The sequence below is a fragment of the Chenopodium quinoa genome, unplaced genomic scaffold (assembly GCF_001683475.1).
Source record: "Chenopodium quinoa cultivar QQ74 unplaced genomic scaffold, ASM168347v1, whole genome shotgun sequence".
Taxonomy (NCBI): Eukaryota; Viridiplantae; Streptophyta; class Magnoliopsida; order Caryophyllales; family Amaranthaceae; genus Chenopodium; species Chenopodium quinoa.
The window spans coordinates 423749-444887 of NW_018742484.1; the positions used below are offsets into that span (position 1 = coordinate 423749).

The 21139-nt window shown below is 32.0% G+C and overlaps 2 protein-coding genes and 1 long non-coding RNA gene across 5 annotated transcripts; 2 read left to right on the forward strand and 1 right to left on the reverse strand.

The window, feature by feature from the left end:
* Nucleotides 1–4133: 4133 nt before the first annotated feature.
* Nucleotides 4134–6248, reverse strand: LOC110719309. The gene is made up of 2 exons (XR_002511062.1): nt 5176–6248; nt 4134–4392 (listed from the first exon to the last, which is right to left on the reverse strand). It is a non-coding gene; the product is annotated as an uncharacterized LOC110719309 (long non-coding RNA).
* Nucleotides 6249–8438: 2190 nt separating this feature from the next.
* LOC110719311 lies at nt 8439–15977 on the forward strand. 2 transcript variants are annotated; one of them, XM_021898208.1, is made up of 5 exons: nt 8444–8656; nt 8745–8803; nt 11141–11198; nt 12840–12911; nt 13786–15977. In XM_021898208.1, the coding sequence occupies exons 1-5, from the start codon at nt 8596–8598 to the stop codon at nt 13794–13796; spliced, it is 261 nt and encodes an 86-aa protein (XP_021753900.1). In that variant the 5' UTR covers nt 8444–8595; the 3' UTR covers nt 13797–15977. The 2 variants fall into 2 exon arrangements, with proteins under 2 accessions (XP_021753898.1, XP_021753900.1); XM_021898206.1 differs by lacking the exons at nt 12840–12911; nt 13786–15977 and having other exon boundaries at nt 8439–8656; nt 11141–12021.
* A 1527-nt stretch (nt 15978–17504) lies between these two features.
* Nucleotides 17505–20658, forward strand: LOC110719310 (cytochrome P450 CYP72A219-like). Of its 2 annotated transcripts, XM_021898204.1 has the most exons (5): nt 17505–17843; nt 18038–18258; nt 18918–19162; nt 19313–19730; nt 19924–20658. In XM_021898204.1, the coding sequence occupies exons 1-5, from the start codon at nt 17549–17551 to the stop codon at nt 20350–20352; spliced, it is 1608 nt and encodes a 535-aa protein (XP_021753896.1). In that variant the 5' UTR covers nt 17505–17548; the 3' UTR covers nt 20353–20658. The 2 variants fall into 2 exon arrangements, with proteins under 2 accessions (XP_021753896.1, XP_021753897.1); XM_021898205.1 differs by lacking the exon at nt 18038–18258 and having other exon boundaries at nt 17656–17843.
* The last annotated feature ends 481 nt before the right edge of the window (nt 20659–21139 follow it).

Below are 21139 nucleotides of genomic sequence, written 5' to 3' on the forward strand. Positions count from 1 at the left end.
TCTTCATTGATCGGGGGAATGAAAAGCATCTACCAGTTGAAAAGCTAGTTAAGTATTGAATGAAGCGTTTGTTGGCATATTTTGGTTACTTCTTTCCTTACTTATTCAAGTAAATGAATAGGGCTCTGTAGACACCTAATCGTGTCTCCCCAAAAACCAAACCCAGTGATGAGTACCTTTCACATTTTAATTGACGAGTTCGGTAAAGAGTTGAAGAGTCTCGCAATAATCCTAACCTTACCTAAAATGTTTAATCTAAAATCATTCATTTTGTATCCTTAAGCCCAAATTATCCACTTCGTGTCCTTAAAAACATTCATTTCGTGCCCAAATTATAAAAACATCCAAAATCAATTATTTTGATCCATGTTCCCAGTCTAATTATTACTTAAATGGATGGGGTTTGAAAATAGTTTTCCAACGTTATATTATAAGCTCAAATCCGACTTAAAACGAATAAGTTATGACCAAAATACTAAACCAAGCCCAAATCGAGCTTAGGACCACCTTAGCTACGACCCAATGATTATATGGAGTCCAAATACATTATTTAGGCCCTATATGATCATATTCTCAATCCTAAATTAGTTAGGAACTTCTAGAATCCTTTAGAAGGTTCTAATCTGTCCTTTCTGAAAAGATAAAGATCGAATTGAAGAAGTTCGAGATTGAATAAAACTTCTCAAATGATAATCCTTGTTCTATTCGAATACAAAGACGTTCGGATATCTTCTGCAAACATAATTCCATTAGAAATCAAACTCCGTACAACTTTGTTATCTGCAGAAACTATCGCATAACGATAGGATTGTCGCTCCACGTCAGCCTTGCCGCGCTCCGACAGAGGCCAATGCGCCGCGACAATCTTGTCGTCCCACGACAGTGAAGTTCTATTTCTTCCAGAACTTCTGATTTTTTTTTTCTGATCATCAGACTCACTTTTTTCCTTATAAATAGAGGTCATTTTTCCCGTTCCAGATCATGAACGATAACCATCAATAAGATGGAAAATAATCATCAATTACCTAGCCACAATTATCATCAATAGCCATCGTAATTCCAGAGTTCTAAAACACATATGTTCTTAGCATAGGCTAAACATATCCTTGATACATCCCAAATCAGTCACAATACCTCCTTAGCGAGATTCGAATACTCCAAACCATACTCGACGTTGCCTTCGACCTCGACGTAAAAGGTTGATAGTTATGAGGGTTTGGTCCCAAATCTATATTTCAATTCTCATATTTGATTTATTTACTTTATTGATTTCGTTTTCTTGAAGTTTACTAACGAGTGTATTGTTTTAATAACAAGAAGGTTGAGGCATCAAAGTGAGTAATTTAATCACCCTTATTATTATTCTTTGATTTTGGAGTAGAAATCATATTTAAGGTCTTATTTTAATTCCTAGAATCATGTTTAGGATGTTATTATGATTTCTAGTATCATGTTTAGAATAACGCTTTGATTTTGTTATTATTAGTGACATGCTAGGATTTGTTATTAACCCGTTTAGTACCATACCTAGGATCTTACTACTAACAATGTTTTGATGATGTTTTTATGATGATGATTGTTATATTAATCATATGTTACTTGATTATTCATGATTTATTGTTATTGCTTGTGTAACACCCCCGATTTACTAGCTAATAATAAATAATAAATAAAGGTAAAATAAACAACCTTTGAATAAAACTGCAGAAGCATACACCTAAATCGGAGGTATTACCGCCACACTCAACAACTTGTCAAGTGCTAAGGCTTACAAAATCCCAATAATTACAACCCAATAAACTAGGTGAGCTATTTATACAACTTTACAAACTTGTTATAAAATACTAATCGAAACACTTGAGCTCCTTTAGCTACGATCACTTGATCAACCTGTTTTGACAAACTTGACTGCTCACCATTAAGGACAAATTCCAAAATAGATCGCCGCAGGGCCACCATAAGAAAAAGACATGGCCGCAAACACAAGTAGCACAACAAAACAACACACATGTCAGCAAAAAGTTGAGTAATCACCATATATCATAATACAAAGAGTAATAGAATAGTTAATATTACTAGCTCAATTAAACAATATAGTTCAAAACTAAATTACACATTGTACTCTGAAAATAATCTTTATCAACTCAACCTCAAATAAAAATACGATCATTTACTCCATTAACTCATCTAATCCCATAAGTGTGTCATGCTCTTTGTTCTATACCTAGCCTTGGACATGAGTAATTCGAATAACAAACCAACAAGTATAAAAACTTGAATACTCTCAATAACCAGAAAACACCTTAAATCATGAACAATATGGGTCAAATCCCACCGTAGGGGACCATATAAAATATAAATAAAGATTGTACCTCATTCTTAACTGATGATTATTATCTCCTTACCAACATGCCAAGGATTAAGGTCTATAACGCCGAGCCTCAAACCAAAAACAAAATAATAAATTCTCAACCTTTTGATCGATTTCATACTTCGATCAAATATCCATTCACATGTTAATAAACAATATCTCAAAATGGCATAGGTTCCCAAATAATGTAACACGACATTTCCGGTTCATAAAATACCTCAACTCTTATAGGGCAATAAAACTAGTTCCCAAATATAATTAACTCACAACCCAAAAAAAATAAGAATATTAGTAACCCTAAAACCTCAAGAACAATACTCCCTACATCAACAGCATTAGAACCCTAGAATAAAAACATAATCAATCAATATAATACAATAAATAATACAACAATTAAATCATACATCATCATCAATTAACCATATATTTTCAAAACATGATCATATGAATAACAAATCATAAAATTTACACATAATAATACAGAGTACAATCAATAAACAATTTATAACCAAATATGTCCAATAAGATTACACATAATAATAATAATAATAATAATAATAATAATGATAATAATAAAAATAATAAAAATAATACAATCACGTTAATATTAAACAACTCCAAAAGGATCGATAGTGTGATTACTAGTCAAAAATATAAAAACATACAGACTCCAAAATGACAAGCGTGATTACCTCACAAAAGCATGTTTAAATTGCCGGAAGAGTGTCTTTAATTGACATGACGAATTGCGTAAGGTAATATTGGACTTTAATTGGTTAATTAATGGGTATTGGCTTAAGTTTGGTATTTGATCATAGAAAGGGTGAATGATTGCCGCATGATATGTATTGAGAAGGGAATTGATGGAGTTTGGGCATAAGACAATTAAACTAGTGGAAACAAGTCTGCAGAGGTCAAAGCTTAGAGTTTTTGAGAAGGAAAAACACGAGTACACCCACGGCCGTGTGTATATATATATATATATATATATATATATATATATATATATTTTTATATATATATATATTATATATATATATATATATATATATATATATATATATATATATATATATATATATATAGAGAGAGAGAGGAAGGCTCATGTAAGAACCCTCCTCTATATAAGAACTCAATCTTATATAAGAACCAATTTCAACCATTTATTAGTTTTGATCCAACCATCTAAAACCATCCTTTAGTAATGGCATTTCTGTAATTCTTTTTTTATGTTTTAAATTTTTTTGCCTACTCTTATGTTCTAAATCTAGTCTACCTATTTTCTAAATTTTTTTTTTCTATGTTCCAAATTTAGTCTACTTATATACTAAAGTTTTTTTTTTTTTTTTTTTTTTTTTTTTTTTTTCTTCCTATGTTCTAAATTTTTCCAACCTATGTTCTAAAGTTTTTTTTCTTCTTCTTATGTTCTAAATATTCTTTTACCTATGTTCTAAATTCTTTTGCCTATGATCTAAATTCAGTCTACTTATGTTCTAAAGTTTTTTTTTCCTAAGTTCTAAATTTTTACTACCTATGTTCTAAAGTTTCTTTTTTTTTTGTTTACGTTCTAAATATTCTTTTACCTATATTCTAAATATTCTTTTATCTATGTTCAATTTTTTTTTTCTATGTTCTAAATTTAGTCTACTTATGTTCTAAAGTTTTTTTTTCTATGTTCTAAATTTAGTCTACTTATGTTCTAAAGTTTACAAATCAGAAATACTTTAGAACATTATAAAAATAATGTTTCAAATCAGGTTAATGTTTCAAATGATATTAATATTCCAAATGATACCCATGTTCAAAATAGTCATCTCCATATTTGTACAAAAAATGTACTATATATTGTTTTAAATATATGTCTAAAGATATAAACTTAAGATTTACACAATCATATATCAATTTTTGTTCAGCTTTGACCACTTTCTAGCCATCTTCATCACTCTTTTCCGTTCTTCATTTACTTCTGATGTTATAATCTTCCCACAATACTCCACTCATAACCTTTTCATTTGCTCAAACTGCAAACAAAAAAAATACAAACACGTTAAAATTAAAATACACATGTAATTCAGAATATAATAAAAAATACTTTAGAACATTCCCATGTAATTTAGAACATAATCAGATTAACTTTAGAACATAGACATCTAACTTACAACATAATCAGAATTACTTTAGAACATAATCAAGTAATTTAGAACATAATCAGATTAACTTTAGAACATAGACATTAAACTTAGAACATAATCATAATTACTTTAGAACATAATCTATCTAACTTAGAACATAATCATAATTACTTTAGAACATTATCAAGTAATTTAGAACATAATCAGATTAACTTTAGAACATAGACATTAAACTTAGAACATAATCATAATTACTTTAGAACATAATCAGATTAACTTTAGAACATAGACATCTAACTTATAACATAATCAGAATTGCTTTAGAACATAATCAAGTAATAATCGGATTAACTTTAGAACATAGACATTAAACTTAGAACATAATCATAATTACTTTAGAACATAATCAGATTAACTTTAGACCATAGACATCTAACTCATAACATAATCAGAATTACTTTAGAACATAATCAAGTAATTTAGAACATAATCAGATTAACTTTAGAACATAGACATTAAACTTAGAACATAATCATAATTACTTTAGAACATAATCAGATTTACTTTAGAACATAGACATTTAACTTAGAACATAATCAGAATTACTTTAGAACATAATCAGAATATGGAGATGTAATTAGAACCTAATCAATCATATGTCTTGACACGTACATTACCCTTCTCTAGCCCCGAATTTCATTGTTTTTGACATTGTCCTTCATAGGTTTCCATGTGCTTCAACAAAAATACTCCACAATCATGTTTGTTTGCATTGCTCTTCCATTTCATCTCAATGTTTCTTGTTTCGAAAGTGGACAAAACGACACTCTTGTTATCAATTTCTTCATAAAATTCACCAAATGCCTTCAACTACAAAATATATATAAATTAACCTTGAAGAAGATAGGAGGGGCAGTAGGCAGAGTAGAAGAGGCTGTAGTAATAGCCATAGCAGCAACAGATCTATTGTTCGAATACACATACTCAAAAAAAAAATTCAAAAATTGACATTAATTTGCAAAAATCGAACTAATTCGAACAAAAAAAAAATAATTGACAGATCAAATTTTTCGAACATAAATATTTCACAAAAATCAAACAAAAATAATTCACAAAAGTCGAACAAAATAATGAACAAAAATCGAACGACATAATGAACAAAAATTGATCGAAATAATGAACAAAAATCGAACAAAAATCATTCGCAAAAATCAAACAAAATAATTCGCAAAAATCGAACAAAATAATTCGCAAAGATTCGAACCCTAAATTTGCTAAACTCGAACTCAAAATAATCAAACTCCATACGAAAATTCCAACTCAAAAATCGCACAAAATAATACGCAAAAATCGACTCCTAAAAATCGCAAAAATAGAACCCTAAATCCGAACCCTAAAAATTGCAAAAATCACCAATTAAAACTGCAAATTCACTTGAACATCATGCTAATTTCATGAAAATTTGAACAAAATCGAAAAGAAAAACATACCTGAAGCGAAAATCCTTCAAATTGCAACTTCTATCAGATTTTTGGGGGTTTTAGGAGAGAGAAAATGAGAGAATCGGGAAGAAGGGAAAGAAAGTTAGAGGAGAGAGAAAAGGTTGGGAGGTGGGTAAGGGGGTTGAAAAAGTTGGACACGTGTTTTAATCTTAACCGTCTAAAACAACTTGATCCTACGGTTGAGATGGATTCTTATATATCTAGGGTTCTTATATATCTAGGGGTTCTTACCGGATCCCTCCCCTATATATATATATATATATATATATATATATATATATATATATATATATATATATATATATATATATATATATAGGGTTTAAGATACTTTAGGTATAAAAATAAACAATAATAATTATTAATTTAATTAATAACTAGAAAATATAAATTATTTATCTATAAATTATATTTTATATAATCAGAAAATATTCGGATATTACAGCTTGATCACGCCCTTTTTGCAGGTTTAAGGAAATTTGTACTTGAAATCACGCCTAATAAGATAATTAATAATTTGATTTAGGCTTAATATGATTTTAATTCAAGTGATCACCAATATTAGATTTAATTGTGCATTAATAATAATCAACCAACATAGATTAAACAAGATTAAGATTAATTTGATGTATGTATGTTGATCGAAAAGCACGCATGAATATCAATAAGAATCAAGTAGAGGCCTATTTAGGGCGGGTTTGGCTTCTCTAAGGTCAAATTCGTACCATCATCTCCGAACATCCAGTCATGGTTTCGGACCACTATGGAGTTAGCAAGCTCCGTAATTGTGAATGGGGTGTAACCTTCACATCCGTGAATGGTTTACAAGTTCCTAAAACTTGTTAGCGACTCTTTTTTCTCTAGCTTCTTTTCCTTAGAGCGCCGCCATACTTAAAAAATGACCCATATGTAGGGCGAGAGTTGAAAAAATTCCCTACATGCTCTCTTCATTATATTCTCTTATTTAGTCTCAGAATCATTTGTAGTTGAAAGGAAGTTAGCTCAATTAGTTGGAGTTTCCAAATCAAGTTGGGTATTTAGGTTAAGGATCGATCTTGTAAACTATATCTTTTCGATGGTCGTATTTAAAACATTGTTTGGCGAATCATATAAATCTCTATTTTTTCTTGTTTTCTTTGTTACTCTTTCTTGCATTTGAACAACAATTACATTGCTCCATCTCATTTTGGTCATACTTTCCATAATCTTTAAAATAGAAATAGAGGGAGTCAGATTTAGTGAAAGTTATGGATTAAGTAAAAAAAAAAGTTAATGTAGTGAAAAGTGAATATAAATAAAAATTAGTTTAACTGAGTAAAAATATAAGTTTAACCAAGTATAAGTAAGGTATGACAATATAAATTCAACAATCAACATAGATTAAACTTCGTGTATCATTAAGTAATAATTCATATTGGATTTAATTTTATTAAATTTTATATTTTACCACTCACAAATAACCCACTTTTTGAATTACCACCCTTTTTTTTTTATATTTTAAAATACCACCCAAAAAAACGAAAAAAAGAATAAGATTCACCACCAAAATTGTTAAATCTAACGATTTAAAAAAATTTGTTTGATTTTCGTGCCTAAAACATGCTCTTTAGAGGTTTTGGGGGTCATTTTTGCCCAAAGGATTCGATTTGAGGTCAAAATTGACAAATAATTATAAAAAATGCCTCATTTGCACGTGTCACGCAAACCAAGATATTTTTTAGTACGCAAAACGAGGCATTTTCAGTCATTCTTTTTTGTAAATTTTGACTTTAAATCGGATCTAAAGGGCAAAAATGACCCCTAAAACATCTAAAGACCATGTTTTTGTCACAAAAATCAAAGAATTTTTTTTAAAAACGTTAGATTTAACCTTTTTTTAGATGAAAAGTGCTAAATAGTGGTGAAACCTAATTTTTTTTTGTCTTTTTTTGGTGGTAATTTAAAATATTTTTATTTTTTTGTGGTAATTTTAAAAAGTGGGTTATTTGTGGGTGGTGAAATACAAATAACCTTAATTTTAAAAATAAAAGTATTTGGTCATTGTTGAAGAGATCAAGAAAAAACAAGAAAAATTAGAATTTTATGGAAAATTAAAATTCCAATTATAATAAGTGATAAAATGTGGCTTATGTAAGTTACCCACGTTCCTTTGTTAAGTCACAATTCTCATGTCAATTACTAAGAATGGTATATACACATATCCATCAAGCTAGATTCCATTTTGAAATACAAAAGTATAATGAAATTAGGCCTTGTTTGGTTGTACAAAGAAAGTGAGGGAAGTCAAAAACATGGGAATTTAAAAATTGTTGAGTTGTTTGGTTGATAATAAAATGTGTAAATGTAGGAATTACAAATTCAGAAAAATTGTGACTTTTCAAACTGTCAAAATTTCCATGATTTGCAACTAAGTTTATGCCAACCAAACAACTTAAGCCATTGCTATGCACCTACTCATATGCACCATGCGTATTATGCACTTGACCGTGTCGCCTAAATTATAAACCTAATTGCATTAATAGGATGCGTTTGAAAGTCAGAACCTCACTGCAGTTCCGCCGTCTTGTTTGCCGTCTTTCGTTGTACGAAAATGGAGACTGCTCTCTTCTCCCCTTCTTCCCTCTTCGGCAACACTTCTGACAATTCTTCTGGTACATCTCTCTTCACATCTAAGTACGTAGTAATTAATTTTTAATTTAACTTTTCTGACAAATTTTACCGCCATTTTTGCTTGAATAGATGAGGAACCCAATACCCAACAAAATTTTGTTGAAAGAACCCACCAATTTCCAGGAATGGTGAGTTCATTTCATCTATACCCAATTTAATTACATATTTTTCCCTAATAATTTTGTAATTTGCTTGTAGTTTATAATTGTTATAAATTTATAATGCAATGCAGTTCAGATTTGTAGAGATTCAAGTGTAAAACCATTTGATGTTTATTAGGAACAAATTTAAATCACTAATTTGGTAGCTAATTTGATCTGATTTCAGTTTTGTGTTGCTAGTTTGCTAAAATGAAAAGGCTAGTAAAAAAGAGCAGTTTTATTGAGCTTACTCACTGAAATATGGCATGTAAGTGGCTAATTGCTTCTATTTAGATCCCGGAAAGACGAATCTGATTCGAGAACAAGTTTATTTTTATAAGTATATTATGTATAAAGTAGTATTCCATCTGGTCTTCTATGTTCTACTCTGTATACGCAACGATAAAAAGAGCAAGCTAAAATAGAATAAAGCAAAGTATGTAGAATAAAAAGGAACTGGCTAAAGAGTTGAACATAAAAGAATAGAGGGAGTGCTTTTTTATGTTCAACTTTTCTTATTCGGTTATTCATTTAACATAAAAGAACGAAGGAAGTACATTAGATATATTGGAGTTTCCGTGATTTGTATCAAAACTATGATGTCTGTCATAATTGTCATTTAAGTGCTGTTATAAATTCTAAGACTCCTGGATGATAGCATTGTTCAAATTACTTCCTCCGTGGCTCTTTCCAGAATTAACCACTTCGTATAATACTGTTCAAATCCTGCATAATTAAGGATATTACCTGCAAAAGTTGAAAGAGCCTTGTAGTTAGGTCATTTCTCAAAATCATCTTCACTTTATATAAGCAGGGACATTTTAAAAAGCCCACTCATTAACGGTTACTATTTTAGAGAACTTGATTGTTATTTCCAGACATCTTGAAATTGTACATGAGACTATTGTTTCTTAGGAAGGATTAATTTGTAATGATGTGTGCAAGTATGACTATATTTAGTTCCTATGGAAGTAATAACAATCAATGACCCATAGGTGGTCGTTGAATCTTGCTATCTGAAACCCCTTTTTTCTTTTTATGCTCTTAACTTGGATGCATTTTTAACCAATAACTAGGAAAGGATTGAGCTTATTTTACATTGTGCTGATTGGTCACCTATTGGACAATTTTTGCAGGTTTTAAGTTAGGTTATAGTAAACTATATAAAAATTCTTGGTTAACAGCTTCTATATCTTATCAGCGGGTTACTAATGCTTTTTTTGAACTATACTATTTAGACTCAAGTACCTATGTTAGACAAAGTGTACTTATTCATGTTTGCTATTTTAAATTTTTTTTTTCATATTTTTGGTTCAATGTGTAGTATCAAGTGTTCATAGTCATGTAGTGTTAGAGACTTAAGAGTTCCAACATAGACTTGAGAAATGAAGAGTTTGAGTAACATTAATCTCTATCAATAGTCTTTAAAAGAGTTGTTCTAAATAGAGAAATGGCTCACCTTTATTTGTAACGGATAGGCTTTAAATCTCACGTCTTACTTCCTTTTTTTTGGTTGATGGGGTAGAATAGATTAATTATGTGTCAAAGTGACACTTAAATTACAAAAGTTCAGAGAAGTATCAGTAGCAGGAACTAAAAATAAATCGACATTACAATCAAAGTACATAGGATCAGTAGAGTAGCTAAAGAGGCTAGACAGGAGCTATCCCAGTCAGCAAAAACAGGAGAATTGAAGATCCAAAGAACATCAGGTCTCCAGGCATCGTTGAAATATATATCTCTGATCCTTTGCAAATCATTAATACCAGTGACAACATTTTTTGAGTAAGTAATCCAATTGTTTGCATTTAGACCAGGCAGCAGCATAAAGAATTGCTAAGTACTCAGCCATATTTGCATCCTCTGCATGAGTTTTACAAATGAATCCTCCTAGCCATATCTTAGCAGAGGAGTAACAGACATCCCCAATCCCCATTTCCAAAGTGGAAGGTTTAAGGCAACATCTACTTACACATTAGCTTGACTCAAAGAAAAGGGGGTTAACAGCTTAGCATTGGGGTCAAGAGGCAAGGAGATAGGTTGAGCATACTGGAACTCAGCAGATAGCCATTTGATACTTAACTAGTCTGATTGTATGCTATAGCCAACTGTTATATGTTTCTTAATTGACGAATTGGTTACAGTTGTCAGACGTATCACCGCAATGGAAAGTGCTTTAAAATCTGATGTGACTTAAATATTGACTGTTATGCCATGCCTTATGCCTCAAGCTCCTGTTTTCAGGGCTTTTGCATGTGAAGAGGAAACGGTCCATCTTTAATGTCTTATTCAACATCTTTAGTTTTGTGTTTCTTGCAATTGCAGGAGTTGATCGTTCGGGAATTCTCCTTCCACCAGCTGAATGGGAATTTGCTCTGGCCAGGTACATTTGCTTTTTCTGAATGTTTGGTCCAAAACCGGTCTATGATAGAAGGGAGGCATGTCATTGAATTGGGGAGGCATGTAATGTCCCTTTCTTCTAATTTCATGTATTATTTATTTTAATTGCAAACTTGGTCAAGATTGGAGCTGAGGTCTTATGTTAAGGCTTCTAAATCTGCATTATTGGTTTGGTGACGTACTCATTTTGAGTTTTGATAAATTGGAACAAAAAATTTCTGTTTAATCTTGAATATGTTATTCTCGGATCTCCATAACAAATAAAAGGCTAGTGTGCATCTAATGCGCAAACCATCTTTGTTATTTGGAATATGTTTTGTGCTACTTGTAAAACCGTTTTTTATTGTGGCGATGAATATTGGGCTTTTTACCCTCTTGTTTGTGCCCTAATAAGTTTGCAGAAACATATTCCATATTAATGTTGTTCTTCCTTTGTTTTTGATCTCTACCTGTCTTAAAGGCTTACCTCCCTCAGATCTTTGTCTCAGTGTGATGAATCAGCTATGATTTGAAATTTTACTCCATAGGCCGGTGTCAATAATTTCTGTTAAATTGCCCCGAGTCTGTTAGCAGCTTCTATTTATATTTTATACATATGCGTACTTTCTATCTTAGAGCAAAAGTGTAGTAGATTGGATTTTGCCAGTTGTCTATTAATACTCAACTTGAAAGAGAATGGTGACACAATTACAAAAAGTGTTACTGTAGAGATGAATACAATCAATTTGTTTGTATGAAGCTGATCTACTTCTTTGTTTGGAATTATCATATTTATGGGTTGATTCGGGCTAACGAGTTCTCAATTTCTCATTCATTGATGGCAGTGGAACTGGCGCTTTGGCTATCTTTCTGAAAAAACTGTTACAAATTGATGTTACAACGTCTGATTATGATGATCAAGAAATTGAGGATAATATAACTTATAATTGCAAAATCAACCGAGTTGTCCCTGCCCTTCCTCATGTCAAGCGTGAGTTACTTAAATCCTCAAAAGACCTCCATGTTTCCGTCTTGATTTCTAAATGTCATAATAAAGCCTTTATATTGTGAACGAATTTCTGCAACCTTGATTTGGGATTATGTTACTTTTATTGCTTGGGAATTTTATGTGGCCAAATCTGTGAATACAGCTTTCAGTTTTTTTAGCATTCACTTGGAAATATCTTATTCACAACATACCCCTAACTTTTCATATCTCATCGTATATCCCTTAATTTTGCTAGAATTGTGCCATATGCCTTTCATGACCAAACAACCCCTAATTAACAACAATTTTTCTTTTTTGAAATTTTTTTTGTGCCTTTTCTCCTCCCCTTCTTAGCTCTAATTAACCTTTTACTTATTCTAACTCTTCCTTATCTTTCCCATTAGCCTTTAATTAGCTCTTTACCTAGTTAGTTTTTTTTGAGTTGATTCGCATTCGTTGAGTAAATTAATGATTGAACGAGTTAAGTAGGGTTTTATAGTAGACATAAGAAAGATTTAGAATAAATAGAAGTTGGGTGGTATACATTGAATAAGTTAAAAAAATCAAGGCTAAATGTGAAAATTCTGTATGTGAATTCAATCATTCATATTCAAGCTATTGAGTGATTAGTGATAACAAGGTGCTGCTTGTTTTCAGATACATGGGGTGACGCCTTTTCAAATGGCAATTCAAATTGGGATCTGATAATTGCAAGTGATATCTTATTATGTAAGTATGCGATCTCTTACAAAGTTAATTTTTATATTAAATACTTTGTATTAATTAATAAAATACTGGGTTTTTAAAAATTTGTTTTTATATTTTTTCAATGGAACATTAGCATGTTAATGTCCTAATATGATTGAATGCGTCCTCTTATATTAAGTAATTTTAATCAAGAAGTAGGATACAGTTTACCTTTGAAATTATTAGTTATTCCTATCCCAAATTAATTTCCAGTTTTCCACTATTGACATTTTTAGGGTATAAAATTTGACTGCACTTTTTAACTAATATACTACATACAAGGAATACGTTATAAGGTGTGGTCTTGTAAGGGGAGAGAGAAACTGGATTAGGTTTTTTTTTTGGTAATGCCAATCTCTCTTCTTCTTCTGCTGCTTGAATGCCTTAATCCCATTATAAGGGTTGGCTACATGAACCAACATGAGGCCTTCCTAAGAGGTCACCAATCCTATACTAGTGGCTCATGTCAAGTGATGTGACAAAGTTTTACACTAGCTGGCCTACCGTAACCCTCCTCCTTTATCCAGGCTTGAAACTGGGCAGTGGGTTTGACCGAGTTGGTAAATGCCAATCTCTATCCTCCCAAAACCCTTCCTCTCCACCCCTCACCATCTTTCACCTCCACCACTTCATTCCCTTCACTCCTCTCTGTCCCTATCAAAGCCTCTGTCGTCACCACTGCCACTTCATTCCCAATAATACTCATAAACCACACTATTAAATCAATGAAGGCGAAGTGTCATTGACAAGATGACAACCTTTGAAATCCTACCAACAAACGCGGCGATGGCCGACAACTATCTCTATCACTCTGTTGTGGTGTGTCTAAAATTTCTGATTTTTATTTGTCTTCTAGGTCAAATTTGACCCACTAAAGCCATAAACTCTCTTCCTTACTCTTGGGCTCTCAGCAATGGCAGGCAATGAATGGATGGAGTTGTCAAAGATATGGATTTGATTGTAAAAATTACTAAATGAATTTGATCATCTAGATTTAACTTTGTTTGCATTGTTGAATTGTAAACTATAGTTATTAGTTATAGTTTTTTGTTATTAGTTGTAGATTTTGGACAAATTGTTATGTTTTAATTAATAATAGTTGAGATTCAGTTCAATAATTATGATTTTTATAGTTAGAGTGTTTGGTTATTAATTATGATTTTGTTAATTAGTTGTGATATTCGGGTAAATAGCTATGGTTTTATGTTAATAATTTGCGTATTTGGCTATCTAGTTATAATTTTAGGGGCTAATAGTTAATTAGGTATGGTTTTTGGTTATTAGTTATAGTTTTCGGGTTAATAGTTATGGTTTTAAATGAATAATTTTAGTACTTCCTCCATTTTTTAATACTTGCAACACACTTTTCCACGGGATTTAGAAAAGTGGCCTCACATGATCTGATACACGTATAATAGGTGTGAGAGAATGTTAGGAGTGTAATTTAGTGGGCAATGAGCTTTAAATAAGGGCAATAGTAGACTTTCTATAAAAAAATAACTTTCCAATAGAAGTGTCACAATTATGACAAAATGGAGGAAGTATCCGTTATGATTTTGGCTTAACAGTTATAGTATTTGGGTCAATAGTTTTGAATAATAGATTAATACTTATGGTTTTTAAGTTATTAGTTATTAGTTATGTTTTATGTCATAAGTTATGATTTTCAGGTTAATAGTCGTTTTTTTTTTGGATAATAGTTATGGTTTTTGAGGTTGCTCGTTATGATTTTTGGGTTAATAGTTATGGTTTTGAATAAGTAGCGATAGTATTAGTTTTGATTATGGCTTAATAGTTATTGTATCTAGGTTTATAATTATGAATTTTGAGTTAATAGTTAATGTTTTTATACACGGCAGCCTAACAGTATGTTACTCGTATATACAACCACGTGTAGGGTCCAAGATTTATGTGGAGGTTCTTTTTTTTTTTTTTCTTTTTTTTTAATTCTTATTAACCCTTATTTGAACCTTATTTATACCTGTATGAACTTCTTAAACCTTATTTTAACTCCTTAACCATTATTTGAAGTTTTGAACAAACATGAACTTTTAAATGTGAATTTTTTTTAAGCTGAAGCCTTGATGTGTAGAGTAAAATCAACAATAATAGGAAGATTAAAACGCAAAGAACACACACAAATTATACGTGGAAAATCCCTTCGATGTGAAGAGTAAAAACCACGGGATCGCTTTTGAAGTTCACCCTAAACTTCTTTTATTGATAATTGTGGGTAAAAATAAATCCTATTCAATCTACAAAAGGTTCATATACCACCAACAACAATAACATTAAGAGATGAACAATTGAGAGACAAAAGATGTAGAAATCGCCAAAATGAAGGCTTTTGTCCAGCAGCGATTCGCCCGATCTAATTGTTCAAATAGAGGCCTGATGTGTCCTCTGACAATTTAGTACGATACAATGGTCGAAATTTCGGCAACGAATAGTTTGCTGAAAACCCAAATGGAGAAGCTCAACCCTTGGTTCTTTCTCTCTTTATCTTTTCTGATCTTGTGATTAACATTACAAAATCGAAAAATACCACAAAAAAATCAAAACCAGTAGATCTACATATTTAATCAGAATTTCATAAAAAAAATTAAAAAAAAAAAACGATAATTAAACAACAAAATTAAAGGAAATATATAAATATACAATTATCTAATAAAATTTATAAATTAACATTACAATTACATAAAAAATCAACTAGATCTATAATCTAACCTAAATTAAAACTAGATTAACAAAACAAAAACCTTGAGAGTGGGTGGCTCGCAATGGTGGTTGTCGGCTTTGTTGTTGTTGCGCCATTGTTGTTGGTGTTTCTTCGTTGTTGTTTTGGTTGATGTTGGTGGTGGACGGAGAGAGAAGAGGAGGACATTGTAGCATTGTTGTTGACGGTGCTTGATGTTGGTGGTGGACGGAGAGAGAAGAGGAGGATATGGAGAGAGAAGAGAAAGAAGACAAGAGAAAGAGGAGGGAGAAGGAGAAAGAAGATCGAGAAAGAGGAGGGAGGAGGAGTAAAGGAGAGATCGAGAAGAAGAGGAAAGAGAAGAGAAGAGAAGAGAAGAGGAGAGGAGAGTGAAAGAGAAGGAGAAAGGGGAAAGAAGAGGCGGAAATGAGGGCGGGGGGGTTGGTTGTTTTAGGGTTTGTTTGTTTTTTTTCTTTTTTTTTAAATTAGATTTCGACGGAAAAATCTGTCGGAAATTTAGTGTTCCGACGGAAAATTAGAACGGCTTATCTGAAATGTCGTGGCGTGACAATAAATCACTGTCCTAAAGTCGAATTTGCCCCGCACAGTACTCACAGACTCGTAGCAACCGACCTCTAGGAATACACGACTCTAACTCTACATACAGTGTACGACGAATAGCTAGATTGAGAACACTTTGAACATTGCCCAACAACTAGAGACTATAATATTGTGTATCATTTTTGGAGTAAGGAATATAGTAGAATGTAATAATTTTTTGTGTGTCCAAATGAAGTACAAAGGCCTCGTTTTTATACTACTCAAAAATCATGAAAATTTGGAAGGAATTACAAGCTCACGGAAATCAAGTTCAAAGGATCATTTTGCTCCTATAATCAAGTGATATCTATGCATGCATTTAGCTAATTACCTCCCATATCAATTGATTGATCAAATCATCAATATTATGAACCCACCCAAACTCACGGCAACATGCATGCTCCTAAGACAATGAGAATCAATATTCCTGCCATTAATTTGCATGTCAATCAATGAGCCTTCCAAGTATAGTATCAATTTATGAAACGGCTAGGAGGAAATTGAGATGATAAAGTCAACTAATTGATATGTGATACCAATTTAGGCAATCAAGAAAAGATGATTTTTGATTTTTTGAAGCAACAACAAAGAATTGGAGTAGTATTATGGGGATTGATTAATGAATAACTCCAACATAGGGCTAGTTGTTTATATATATATATTTTAATTTATTTATTTCTTTTTTTTTTTTGGGAGTTGTTCATAAAATAGACTTTTTATGGAGTAATTTTGGATAAATTTCCTAAAAGGTTTGAAAGAGGAAATTAACTAGAGGGTTTTTAGGAGAATGACTTATGAGAGTATTAAATGCAATGTTTTTTTTTTTAATACTCCGTATTTTAATTTGTTGGGAATCTAAACATGGTCAATTGGAGGGATTTAATAAGTTTAGCGGTTAATTTTGTCATGGGGAATGGGAGGATATGCTGAGGAAGAAGACTTTCCTTATTTTGTGGGTTATAAATCAGGCCCTGAAATTTGGGGCCTTTAATTAAACAAGCTCTTAATAAAAAATTATACTTTCAGAATTACACCAATTGTTGTGCCACGTTGTATGTACATTAGTTCTCATTAAAATCCAGTCAAGCTCGTGACTGGGCCCATGTGAGCAAGATCGTAAAAGTATTTGATTCTCCAATCTGGTCAGTAGCAAACTAGCAATTGGCTGGAAAATTGGCAATTCATATCTTAATGTTGTCGTATGTGCATCAGATATCTAAGCCCTCGTGTTCCTCGAGTTTGGATGTGTAACCAAGTACAAGTATATAATAAGTCATCTTTTTCTATAGTTTGAGACCACCAAATAATTATAACTAAAGATCAGATGATGATCATTTTCGAGAGCCAAAGTTTGATTGCGAATGCACTTGGTGTTTTGTTGTGCATTGTGGTATTGAGATGGCTATGGAAAGTAATAAACTTTGTTTGGTTTACGCCCAAAAGTTTAGAGAAATCGCTTCAACAACAAGGTCTTGTTGGAAACTCGTACCGGTTTTTGATCGGTGACATGAAGGAAGCCTCGCAATTGCGTAGTGAAGCTATGGTGAAACCCATTCCTTTTACTCATGATTATTACCATCGTATTCAACCCTTACTCCATCGACTTCTCACCAAATCCGGTATTTTTTTTATTTTTTATTTTTTGAACTTATTTATTTGGTGCACCTTAGCTTTTGAGTGAGTTTGTTCTATTATGCATGTTGTATTTGAGCTGTTTGTAATTCAATGTCTTGTATGTTATGATCCTAATATAGTTGAATGACATTGGAACGTGCACAAGAGACCTTAATCGATCAACAATGCATAAATGCAGGTTCAAAAAACTGTTTCAGTTGGATGGGCCCTGTGCCAACAATACTTATTACACAGTCTGAGCAAATAAAGGACGGATTCAATAGGATGAACGAATTCCGAAAACCTAAATTAAATCCACTTATTCAAACATTTTCGACTGGACTTGTAAATTATGAAGGCCATCAATGGGCTAAACACAGGAAAATTCTCAACCCTGCATTTCATCTCGATAAGCTAAAAGTATTACTCCCTTCATCTCAATATCAAGTGCTTATTTCTGTTTTTTTTTTTTTTTTTTTTTTGTTATGTTCAATTATTCGAGTGAAAATTCGTCAGCGGGGAGCTTTTATTGTTTTTGAGGCGTCTATCTAAGATACCAAATTAGGGTTTTAAAGGAATAAAGGGAGTTTAAACAGTAATCACCAATATGAAAATAAAAGATGATTTTTACCATTTCAGTTTAAGTTAGTTCATCAAAATTTAGGTTAGTTTTGCCAAATCTAGTTATGTTCGGGATATACTACAAAAAGTCTTGCGTGGACCTAGTCCACAGTAATATTATTGTGAACCCGAGATTATACGCAAGCAAACTGACGTTATATGGAACATAATGATCCTAATTTTAACATAGTAACCTTATTTTCAATATTGTAACATTTATTAAAACTTGTGTGACATTTATATTATTGTAAACCTAAAGTATGCTGTATATTAAACATATTGACCCTAATTTTAATATAGTAACCTTTATTATTTATATTGACCACTATATATTACATACTTCGTATAGTACATATGTAGGGTGATTATAAGTCTAAACTATACGTGATATATGGAAACTACAATACATAACATCTGAGCTTGGTTTTAATCCGATTTACTTCACTCTACTCGTGCAGCTTATGCTCCCAGCATTTGAAACCAGCGTCATTGAAACACTAAACAACTGGGAGAAGATAGTTTCTAAAACAGGTTCTTCAGAATTAGATGTGTGGCCGCATTTTACCAAATTAACTGCAGACGCCATCTCTCGAGCTGCGTTTGGCAGTAGCTTTGATGACGGAAGAAGGATATTTGAACTTCTCACAGAGCAAAAGGAACTTATTATTCGTCTTATCAAATATTCTTATATCCCAGGATGGAAGTAAGTTACATTTATTCTCAATTTTCATTTACCTTTCAAGGGTTGAAACTTGTAACATTTTGATAAAATTAAGCTTTTTATTAACGACATTAGAGACTATATAAATTATGGCTAGATATTAATATTTGATCATATATATGCGTTCACTAGATATATTCCAACAAAAGGCAAGAAGAGGATGGATGAAATGAATGCCGAAATAAAAACTCTATTGAAGACAGTTATCAATACAAGAAAGAATGCAATGGAAGCCGGAGAACTTGCCAAAGATGACTTGTTGGGGATACTCTTGGATTCAAATTCTAAAGAGGCTAAACAATTGAGTGAGAGGGAGAGTGAAACTAGTAGTAAGAAGCGTCTTGATCTTGCAATGAGCTTCCAAGAGGTGATCGACGAGTGCAAGTTATTCTTCTTAGCTGGCCAAGAGACTACCTCAGTGTTGCTAGCATGGACAGTTACTTTGTTAGGAAAGCACCAAGAATGGCAAACACGAGCTCGTGAAGAGGTTCTTGCTACGTTTGGCATGAAGCGCCCTGACTTTGATGGCTTAAATAGTCGTTTAAAGATAGTAAGACTTTTCATTTGTTCCTCAAGCCTATTTGACACTTTTAATTGTTCACGTCTTCAATCTTATGCATTTTCCTTTATTTCACTAACACTAAAATTTCTACCCATCCTCACAAATTGGTAGAAAAAGTATTAGTGAATGCTAATACATAGATTACTTACGTACTTAATTTGTTTGTGATTGCTCTTATTAGGTGACAATGATATTGTATGAGGTACTAAGGTTGTATCCGTCTATCGTTGCTACTTCAAGAAAGGTGTACGATTGTGAAACAAAATTAGGAGATTTGGTTATACCACCCGGGGTGGCAATTTCTTTTTCAATACTCCATGCTCATTTGGACCCCGAAGTTTGGGGTAATGATGTCAAAGAATTCAAACCAGATAGATTTTCAGAAGGGATTTCAAAGGCAACTAAGGGAATTAATTCGTACTTCCCCTTTGGTTGGGGACCTCGGATTTGTATTGGTCAAAGTTTTGCCCTGATTGAGGCTAAAATGGCATTGTCTATGATTTTGCAACGCTTCTCTTTTGAAATCTCGCCATCGTACACCCATGCTCCTTCAACTTTTATAGCTCTTCAACCCCAACATGGTGTCCCCGTTATCTTACATAAACTTTAAGCTTGTATGTAGTATTTTGTGTTTATTCCATTAGGTTATTGAAAGCTATGCATTTCACCTTGTAATTTGGTTTCAAAATCAGATCAGCTTGAATGTGGTACTTGCTAGGTTTCAATTTTAACCTATAAATTTGTGATGGTTATACACTCGCTCTTGCTAGTGACAATCCTACATTAACATATTTGAGTATTATTATTTGAATTGGCTATTAGATCTCTTAGCTTGGAGAAGAAGAATTCCAAAGAAAGGTGTTGATTTTAAGTGTAAAGTTAGCTAATGTACGTTGGAAATATCTCCTTTATTCAACCAAGGTTTATTTACTCTATTAATAATTTATAGGATCAATCACCGATCACAACAACCAATTTGCATTATAACTTATTTAAATGAGTATATTTATATGTATCTTGGTAACGAAAGTACTCGGAGTGTTTAACCCTTTAAAATAGTTATTAAAATGGTATTAATTTGGAAATGCATGCCAAAATCACGCATTGATCGGTGTAGTTAATGTTTATTTTAAGTTAATCTTTCTATTTTTAGTTAGCTTATCCAACGCCCCGATGACGTTCGTTAGCTTTAGCCTATTAATATTTGTGTTCAAGCTCATTTATTTAACATGCTCGATCTACACTGAAAATATATAAAGTTATGTGGCGACAAATGTTACCGCTTACCTTCACAGTCGAAGATAACTCTCAACATTGATTTCAAACGCCATTCCCTTGCATGATGTGAGCTATTTCATTAATTGAAATTGATCCTTCAATGACTAAAAAAAAGAATA

What these genes read in the sequence shown, in the direction of transcription:
- LOC110719311 (XM_021898206.1), top strand. Translation starts at nt 8,596, where the DNA reads ATGGAGACTGCTCTCTTCTCCCCTTCTTCCCTCTTCGGCAACACTTCT. An exon ending in CACTTCTGACAATTCTTCTG is followed by an intron (nt 8,657 to 8,744) that starts GTACATCTCTCT and finishes TTGCTTGAATAG; the next exon opens with ATGAGGAACCCAATACCCAA. An exon ending in CCCACCAATTTCCAGGAATG is followed by an intron (nt 8,804 to 11,140) that starts GTGAGTTCATTT and finishes TTGCAATTGCAG; the next exon opens with GAGTTGATCGTTCGGGAATT.
- LOC110719310 (XM_021898204.1), top strand. Translation starts at nt 17,549, where the DNA reads ATGATGATCATTTTCGAGAGCCAAAGTTTGATTGCGAATGCACTTGGT. An exon ending in TCGACTTCTCACCAAATCCG is followed by an intron (nt 17,844 to 18,037) that starts GTATTTTTTTTA and finishes GCATAAATGCAG; the next exon opens with GTTCAAAAAACTGTTTCAGT. An exon ending in TAAATAGTCGTTTAAAGATA is followed by an intron (nt 19,731 to 19,923) that starts GTAAGACTTTTC and finishes TGCTCTTATTAG; the next exon opens with GTGACAATGATATTGTATGA.